The sequence below is a fragment of the Furipterus horrens genome, unplaced genomic scaffold, assembly GCF_987537825.1.
Source record: "Furipterus horrens unplaced genomic scaffold, mFurHor1.1.pri manual_scaffold_8, whole genome shotgun sequence".
Lineage (NCBI taxonomy): Eukaryota > Metazoa > Chordata > Mammalia > Chiroptera > Furipteridae > Furipterus > Furipterus horrens.
Window position 1 is genome coordinate 3,294,851 of NW_028327178.1, and position 9,399 is coordinate 3,304,249.

The 9,399-nt window shown below is 53.2% G+C and overlaps 1 protein-coding gene across 1 annotated transcript; it reads left to right on the forward strand.

Moving 5' to 3' along the window:
* Nucleotides 1-4,118: 4,118 nt before the first annotated feature.
* CBLN2 (cerebellin 2 precursor) lies at nt 4,119-8,748 on the forward strand. The gene is made up of 4 exons (XM_090285068.1): nt 4,119-4,231; nt 4,878-5,395; nt 8,179-8,298; nt 8,519-8,748. The coding sequence occupies exons 2-4, from the start codon at nt 5,039-5,041 to the stop codon at nt 8,714-8,716; spliced, it is 675 nt and encodes a 224-aa protein (XP_090141194.1). The 5' UTR covers nt 4,119-4,231; nt 4,878-5,038; the 3' UTR covers nt 8,717-8,748.
* The last annotated feature ends 651 nt before the right edge of the window (nt 8,749-9,399 follow it).

The following is a 9,399-nucleotide window of genomic DNA, read 5'->3' on the forward strand; positions in this document are numbered from 1 at the left end:
ATGTACGCTTTAAATATATACAATTATATCTGTCGAGTACTTTCCAATAAATTTAAAAGAAAATTATCTCTTATTAATGCTCCCATGTTTATTTTTTAAAGTATGTGTATGCTGTTTACATCCAAGAGTATAAAATAAGTAGCAGATGATTTATCACATACCTGTAATAAAATCATAAGTATGAATATTAGTATAAAGCAGCAAGAAAAAGCTACAATGTATGCAAAAAATGTATTTTGGTTATGGATTCTATCCAAAAGAAATATGTTCATGCTCTATTAGAGATCAATCTTTGGGCAAATGAAAGGAAGATAACTTGAATTATCTCGGCCTCCTTTTCCCACTTAAAATATTGCATTGGTCCAAAAGTCAGTGTGGTTTTTTTTTCCCATAAAATGAAAGACACATTTTTCATTTTCACCAGTAACTTTATTGATTTGAATATTTTGAGTATGCCAGCTATCTCCCGCATGGTATAACATTGATTGTTCTCAATGTCTCAATTCGATCTCTATCAATGTCAACTGGTCTACCTCACTGTGGAGCATCATCCAGCAAGGAATCTCCAGCACAAAACTCGGTCAGTCACAGGCCCTTCTCTATATACTGCACAAACCTGTGTTTGAATTCCAGTTGTGTTTTTACCTTTCTTGAAATAATAAAACACAATATGCCAAAAAAGTCGCTTATTTTCTTCCATCTTCAATATGAAAATGGCTACAAAAAAATTCACCAATTTTGATAATTTTTTTAAATGCATGCTGACATACAGCTGTCACAATACAATTGAACAAAATTGTTTTGAATGAAGTTAAAGACAACTAAGCGCTACTAGAACCATCTTACAGAATAAAAAACAAGTGAATTTTTGAGGCCAACCCAATATATTAGAGTATTTTCCTCTTAAACTCTATGTGTGTATCTGTCTACCACAGGGTGATCATGGGTGTCAAGCTGTGTGCTATATCCGAGATAATATCTGACCCATAACAGATGCTCCCTGACATGGTGATGGTCTATGGGCGTGTGCCTACACTTCAGAGACTAGTCAACTACGACTATTCTAGTACTAATGGTAACAATTACTAGTGACATCGAAGTGGGACAGAAAAACTTAATCCCTGCGATAACTAGAAAACATTTCAATTTTTAAACCTAGTTATAAAAATTTGTCTAAGCATGTTTATGGACTAAAATTTATCGTAAGTTAAGTGTCTCCTTATGGATAGAACAATCACTTCATCAGCAGATGATGTCCCATCCCTGTCAATCTGCTACTTTTCACAATTATCAGCTTCCTTCTAAAAATAATTGCAAGCCTACATTTAAACCTTATCTGTTTTTCCTCATTATATAAGAATGCTCACGGCTCTAATTCTGTAACTGAGTTCATCACATCGATTAGAGGTTTCTTTACGTACAGAAGTTAAATACGTGTGTTGCTACCTGGTAAAGAGTTGTGGTTTTATTACCCCAAAGATGATGATAATATTCTGGTTTGTGTGTGTTTGCATTCATATTAGTCAGGAGAAATGCTTATAACTCAACACTTAAGGCAGTTGTTTAACCAAGCCATTTTTAAAAGATTTATAGATGTGTGAGCGATATTGCTACTTAATTAACATTCCCAAACCGGTCTGATTGCCAGCCTGAGCCTCCCTGAATGTCCCTTGCCCTTTATACTTGCACTCAGATCAGAGGTCTCTGTGATGGAATAATGGAGCTGTGTTCATTGTGGCAATAAGAGATTGTCTCTTTGATGCAATAGTTGACGACAGTAACGATCTGAAAGCAAGAATTAACAATTTCCATTGTGTTAACCTCACAAAAACGGTAGCCAAATAATGTGGCTTTGAAGAAGTTTCCTGGCAAAGTCCAGTGCACCTGGCCAGCATGTTATAAAAATACTTAATTTTCAGCAAATGTCTTTAGGAGAATAACAGAGTTGGGAGGTATAGTTTTTATTTTGTACTATTTTGCATGAGAAGTAGAGAACATTTGGCTCTGAAGTTCTGTTAACTGGATTTTTACAACCATACTTTATAATTGTCCCAGATAATACTAGGGAATTCTGTTTGCACGTGACCCTGTCTCCCTCCTCATCCTCTTAGGCTGAACTGATGGAAGTGAATTTCCTCTTCAGTGTGCGAGAGAAGGACCTGGCGTTCGAGTGGGGAGAAGGGTCCTGAGAAGGCCGATGAGAAATCAGGCCGTGAACCCCCCTACCTGAGAAGCTCCAGGCTGTAGGGTGAAACCAGAACTCTGGCTGACATCTTCCAAGGAAAGAGGGGTAGGTGTGGAGGCCAGAGGAATAAGAAATACTTTCCCTCTGTTCTTAGGTATCGCATGGGCCGACTGAGGGTTTGTTTTGGTCGGTCTACCAGCAAAGGGGCACTGTGCAAGGCCGAGGACGACGTGTTTTGTAAGGATGTTTGTACAAGCCAGGTCGCCCTGTGAGTGCCCGTTTACATGCTGTATCTGCTTTGGGGAGGTGCACAGCCCGGGGGTCTGCGCAAGGGTTTGGCGAACGATGGCACTGTGGGACTTGCTGCAGCAGGTATCGTCGCCTTGGCAGAGTCGTCTGCGAGAGCAGGCCAAGGGAGCAAAAAAGATCATCTATTGCTGTATCTTGGCAGCGGCCAGGAGTGATTTTGAGTGCCTAAGAAGACTATCAGCAAACCTCATCCTCGTTCCTAGGGCTCCTCCACCCCTCCCGAGTCCTCGGCAGGAAGACCCCAGCGCCCGTAGGTGGCGCCGCGTGTCCGTGCTTGGCGCTCTCCCGCGTTCTGGGCGCAGCTAGGAAACCCCGCAAGTCTCTCCAGGTCCTCAGAGCCGGAAAGGCTGTTTAATAAACACGCGCGAGCGCCAGCGCGCTCCCTGAGCCCCGGGGTTCAGAGGAGCAGCCCGGAAGCCCCGGCGGAGGCGCCTCCTTGGTCCCTGCCAGATCCCGCCAGTTCCCAAACTGAAGACTTCGGACCCGCAGCCTTTAAACCTCTGAGATCAGACGCCTTTTCCTCTCCATACCAGTTTTTTTTTCTTTTTTCTTCTTCCTCCTTTTTTTTTGGAAATAAAACTGCTTTCCACCCCACCCTCCAATTATGAAAGTGGTAATGCTGCTCAGGATTAAAATTTGGAGGGAATTTGGAAAAGAAAAGAAAGACCTGAACATCAGAGGCGCGACCAGTGCTTTTGACGGTGCCTAATTTTTGAAAGAGGCGTCTGGTAGGATTTCGCCCTGGGTGTTAGGGTCAGAGCCGGCCCTGGGCGGTGCAGGGTTCGGCGGGGACACGGAAGCGGGCGCCCAGGGGGCTCGGAGTCCTCCGGGCGTTAGGCTGTGCCGCCTGGACATTGGGGGCGAGGCCAGGACTGCGGGGCTGGGGCGGGGAGAGGGAGCCGCGCTGCGGGCGCCGGAGCAGTGCAGACCCGCACGGGAGGCGCTGCGGGCCAGGTGCGCTGCGCTGCGCTGCGCGGAACGCACTGCTGCGAGGCGCCAGCACACGCGGTGCAGGGCGCGCAGGGGCCGCAGGTCCGGGGCAGGGCGCGGTGCGCGCGGGGCCGGCCAGGGCCGCCGCGGAGAGGGGCAGGGCGGGGCGGCGTGGCATTGGCCAGGCGCAGGCAGCGGGCACGGGGTCGCGCCCGGCGTCTCCTCCCGCCAGCTCCTCTCCTCCTCTCGGGGCAGAACTTGGCGGACAGCGATCGGTGATGTGCTCGCTCGTCATGGGTATTGCAGGTAACCAACCGGGCCCCGCGCTCCGTGCTGCGCGCATTCGGTGCATTCACGCATGTGTTTTAATGGGGCCCATCGCGAGTCTGCGTCTGGGCGTCGGGAAAAGCCACCGAGAATATCGACATCGTTTTGTCTGGGGCCGAGGGCTGAGGCTTCCTCCAGACACAACTTCTCTCTTCTGAGGCTATTGAAGGAGTTGTTCGGGGGTCGTGGGCGGCCAGGGCAGAGGCTTTCGAGCTTTTTGTTTCTGAGCTGGGAACGGAAATGACCTGTCTGGCTTATGGGGAGCAGAGGGGGCCGGGGAAAGTGCGGGCGGCGCGTAAGTTAGGGGAGAGCCTCGGGGCCACCGCCTAGCCAGGGGAAGGAGAGGAAGCTCGGGGTCGGGAAACAAAAGCTGCACCATCGGCCCAGCTGGAGGCTCCAGTGGCTGGAACCCTTGCCCTGCGCGCGAGGCATCCGAGGCGCTCTCCAAAGGCGCCTGCTTCTGGCTGCGGGAACCTGGAAGTGGGTGTTTGCTTCAGGGTCTCTCTCTCTTTTTCTCGTACTCGGCCTAAGGAGCTTCCTGGGGCTCTGGTCTTTGGGTGGAAAATGGTTAAGATCTTCACTAAGTGGACTGCTTTTTAAACATTTTCAGGATTTGGTGGGGGGCGGAGGGGATAAAAGAGAAAGCAGAGAAAGGAAAAAAGGTTTCTTGGGGTGGCTTTCAAGAAAATGCTGCTGAAATGAAGGCGGTACAGCATTCTCGGATTTTCTTTCCTTGTGTCCTGAGCGCCCCTCCGCCTTAGGCCGAATGGGGATGTGGGGGTGGTTTTAACGCCTCCGTGCCCGGGGTCCCTGACCCTGGCTTAGTACCAAGGCCCTGCGGAATCGCGGGCCCCTGGCCTGATCTCCAGGCCCCCTCCCCACGGCCCTCACCCCCTCTGCCACTCAGGCGCCCGCTACCCGGGAGCCTTCAGGGATGACCTGCCCAGGGCGCTGGGGCTTTTCGCGGAACCTGTTGTGCCAATCTGGGAGGGGGGTGCCTGCGCGCGGGACCAAGAGAGTAGCTTCCAGTGAGGGGTCCCGAGCACCACAGGCAACGGCTCCCCGCGGCCCCTCTCCGCACAGCTTCACCTCCCAGTCTAAGGGTTTGGGTTCTTTGCCCCGGCAGGTCCGCTGGCGCTTTTCTTGTGAGGACGACCCTGGCCTTAATCATCAGAGCAGGGGACCGAGGCCAGAGGAGGCTCCCCCCGGCCCCGCGTGTCGCTGGACCGCCCGCGCTCCTCCCGCCCCTGCCCGTCGTCGTCCCCGTGTGCCGCCCCCCCAGCCCGGATGCCGGCGCCCGGCCGGGGCCCCCGCGGGCTGCCGCAGACCATGCCCGGGCTCCGGGGGGCGCTGCGCGAGCCGGCCGGCTGCGGCGCCTGCCTCGGGGCGGCGCTGGCCCTGCTGCTGCTGCTGCTCCCCGCCGGCTGCCCGGTGGGAGCGCAGAACGACACGGAGCCCATCGTGCTGGAGGGCAAGTGCTTGGTGGTGTGCGACTCGAGCCCGTCCGCGGACGGCGCGGTCACCTCCTCGCTGGGCATCTCCGTGCGCTCCGGAAGCGCCAAGGTGGCCTTCTCTGCCACGCGGAGCACCAACCACGAGCCGTCGGAGATGAGCAACCGCACCATGACCATCTACTTCGACCAGGTTAGCCGGCAGGTCTGCGCGCTGTGCCTCCCGCGCTGGGGAGGCCAGGGGGCCTGGGCGCGTGGACTGGGGCTCCGGCTCCAGGCGTCCCGGACGTGGAGTTGCAGGCTCTTCCCTCCCCTCTCCCTTCTCTCTTCCGTTTCTAGTAAACTCTCCTTGGCATTTCCCCTTCTCACATTGTAGCTCCTTTGTATCTGCCAGCTCAGGTGGCACTTGGGTGACTGAGTCCGGGAAAAGTGCAGAGATCAGAAATGCATTTCCCGAAAGGGAACTGCCGGCTTTAATGTCCCTTGGGGTGGGGCTGTCATTTGTGGTGAGTGGGCTTCAGGGACCCAGGTGGCCAACACAGGACTGAGCATTTGCAGCTCCCCACCGCTTCAGGAAGGGTTCTTGGGAGGTCTCAGCCAACGCTCAGAAAAGAGGCACCTACCGCTTGTTTTGGAAGGGACTGGGGATGTTTAGCTCCAAGAAAAATCACTAGGCAAGAATGTGGGGGAAATAACAGGGATGGTTATATAAATGCACAGCAAAAATAGCGTGCGGTTATATTAATGCAATATATAGTGTGGTTATAGGAATACAAAAAAAAAAAAATCAGTGACTTGAGTTGTCCTCGCGCACTTAAGTGCTCCCACTTGGGTCAAAGCCGGAGGGTGGCTGGCAGGATCCCACGTTGGCAGTCCCTTCTCTGGCTCCTGGCTGCTTGGGATTAGAGGCTGTGACCTTCCCCTTGGGTTCTATCCCACTGGTTTCTGTTTGCTGCTGTTCAGAAGCAAATGGAAAACATAATAGTGGTCTCCAAACTGGGACTCATCAGCGCCTTCCTTTTGACAAAACGCCTTCTTCCAACGGAGCCCTCTTGGCTGCACACTCAGACTTTTCCTCCCCACTAACCGGCTCTCACCCCTGAGCGCTGCTAAACCTGCACACACACACCCCTGCCCCATGTCAGGCCAGTGCGTGCATTTACTTTCATTCTTGTTAGGGAGTGTGTACATACTTGATATTTTGGGGGACTTGGGGTGGTGCTGGGAGGGAGTCTTGTCTGTAATCTGTTTTTGTTTACAAGATACAAAAATATTTCCTTTGATTATGTTCAAATAAGGGAGACAAGAAGAAGTAGGTAGTTGGAATAATTCACCTCCCAGGGTCCTCCAGATAATTTCACAGCTTTATCTGTCCGTTATTTCATTCGGGAGCCGGGGCAATGGTGATGTGGGGCAGAGTAAGTGGTAGCAGCGTTCTCCTCTGATGGATGAGGACCGACGGCAGGGCAGGTTGAATGGTGCGTCCCTGGCTCTGGGTTACGGAGAAACAGCCTGCTTTTCTGAGCTGCTTGTGAGTTCTTTCTCCTACAGCAGGGTCCTGAATTTGCCAGGATCCTGAATTTAAAATAGAGCTGAAAGAGTCAGGATCAAGAGTTGGAAGAAGCAGCTCTGAGGGCTTGAGTGGGAAACACTTGATTCTTTTTGAAGCATCTTCGGGCCAGCTGAGAGCACAGGCCTGGGGAGATGGAGAACAGGACGGCCTGCCCTCCTTAACCACAGAGTCCTCGTGCCTGTGTGTGCCCCACAGGCTGGGGGGCCGGAGATGGTGCCCTGCCCCCATAGGGGCTGACTTCCGAGTCCTTCCTGTTTGCGTGCGTGCGTGCAGCAGCCATTGACACTGCTCTGGGAATTGCATGTTATTCATCTGTAATGAGTGCCAAAGAAATCACCGCAAAACGCATTCAGTTGACATTTATTTTCTGAACAGATGACAGGCCCTCTCATCCAGGGCTGTGTTGCTGTTGCTGGCTGTGTGTGTTAAAAGCTGAGAACACCAGGCAGGCCATCCTAGTATGTTAATCAAGGTTGCGTACATGTGTGAGTAGCGGGGAGGGGACAGGATCCAGGCAGAGCGGCCCAAGCTTGCCTTCAGCATCTGAAGAATTGGGTTATCATGGCGGACCCTCCACCCTTCGGGTTCTGCTCATGAGGCCAGGCTCTCAGCGGCTCTGAGTCAAGGAAGACCATTCGCAGGGCCATGTGACCGCGTGTCCTGTGGCTGGATTTGCCATTATTCTTGCATGTAATGGAATGCCCGGGGTCGAGCCAAGGGTGGCCGAGCCGCTGTGTGGACCCTCCTGCTATTTATTCAGGCTCATTACATGACGTCATAGCTCATCCCAGGAACCAGATGTTATTCAGAGGAGGGGGGGGGGGAAGGAAGGCACAGCCGGAATGTATGGACTGCAGTCTTTTACTCAGCAGCCGTTACTGAGCACCTACTGTGTGCTGCCAGGGTGTGCACCGGGGCTGGGGGGACACAGAGACCCAGACCTCACTCAGTCCCTTCTGTCCCAGAGCCCGGGAAGCTGGGTCCCCGGCTGCATCTGAGGACAGTGATTTTATTCCCTCGGCCTCTTGCCCCATGGCCCATGCTGCAAGCATTCATTCTGGCCCTCTCACTTTTGTCAAAGCTGCGTGTTGGAGTCCCCATAATCCCAGAAACCTGTGAGCAGGCTCGATTTCCATTTGTTTACTGGCCTCACTGGCCTGCTTTCTCTCTGCCCTGCTCCCCACATACAAAACCGGTGCCCCTTTCCAACCTGTAAGTGGATACACTGTCAGAAACCTTTATGCATCACCATCCATTAGAACATCACTTGATCGCTTCCCCTCCCCCACGAGCCCCTGGGCAGGGCACAGCGGACCTGGGGTCACTGCTGTGCCTGTCTGACCCCAACACATGCGGGGGACGGGGCTTGCTATGCCTGTGCTGTGTCCCCTCTTCTTTTTCAGGTGCTAGTGAACATTGGCAACCACTTCGATCTCGCCTCCAGTATATTCGTAGCGCCGAGGAAAGGGATCTATAGCTTCAGCTTCCACGTGGTCAAAGTGTACAACAGACAGACCATCCAGGTGGGTAGTTCTGGAGACGGGACCTTTCCGTTCTGTGGCGCCCATCCCCCGTTGCTGCAGACCCTGCCACCCGCTCTGTGGGGCCCTGGGACCCAGTTCAGTCCTCTGGGTCAGGCCTCTGGGATGGGTTCTTTGGGAAGGGTGGGGGGAGAGGTGGAGGGAGAGGAGGACATCTGGGTGGGCTCTGCAGGGTCTGCTGAGCTTGCCCCCTGCCTCGTAGGTCAGCTTAATGCAGAACGGCTACCCAGTGATCTCAGCGTTTGCAGGGGACCAAGATGTGACCAGAGAAGCGGCCAGCAACGGCGTCCTGCTGCTGATGGAGAGGGAAGACAAAGTGCACCTCAAACTGGAGCGGGGCAACCTCATGGGCGGCTGGAAGTACTCCACGTTCTCGGGCTTCTTGGTGTTCCCTCTATAAATGCCGCGCGCGGGGTGGCAGGGGAGCTGCAATCTGGATGCGGGACTCCGCCCACCCCGACTCCCCGAACTTGACCGAACAGGACCTCTTGTTTCCAAACTCCGGCTGACTGTCGCGGCAGAAGAATGACTTCCTTCCACAGCTCCAGTGTTTTCTCGGACTGTTGACCGTTCCTCGGGAACCTGGCCTCTAATTAGTTTTAGATGACAGGGTCCTCAGGAGAAATGACTTTATTGATTTGAGCAATTTGTACCTGTGATTGTAAAGTCGATCTGGGATTTTACTGTTGGGACCACTGATGTTTCTTCTTTTGTTTGGACGCGGGATCGCTGCCCTGCCCAGACCTCAGGATGGACTGCAGGTCGCTGGGGCCCTCAGAGCAGGAGCGCTGCGCGTCCCCACCGGCCAGCCGGCCCCTGAAGCGTGTGCTGTGTGTCTGTTCAGCCTTAAGAAAAGGGATGGCATCGCTTTCATTCTGTGTGGTTCCCGAGGAGGACGGGGGACTCGGGAGGGGGAAGGGGCATTGTGAACCTGTCAAGAAGTGCTTTATCTGGAGAAGCAAATTTTGCACGACCCGACTGCAACTCCTGTTCGGTACCCCGTGTGTGTGTGTGTGTTTTCCTCGAGAAGCTTTACTTTTCCGTCCCGCTCGGCTCTCCCTCCTCACCCCTGCTTTTGTTCTT

Coding starts and splice junctions, on each gene's coding strand:
- CBLN2 (XM_090285068.1), top strand. CDS start 5,039: ATGCCGGCGCCCGGCCGGGGCCCCCGCGGGCTGCCGCAGACCATGCCC. Junction 5,396..8,178: donor TGACCATCTACTTCGACCAG/GTTAGCCGGCAG, acceptor CTTCTTTTTCAG/GTGCTAGTGAACATTGGCAA. Junction 8,299..8,518: donor ACAACAGACAGACCATCCAG/GTGGGTAGTTCT, acceptor CCTGCCTCGTAG/GTCAGCTTAATGCAGAACGG.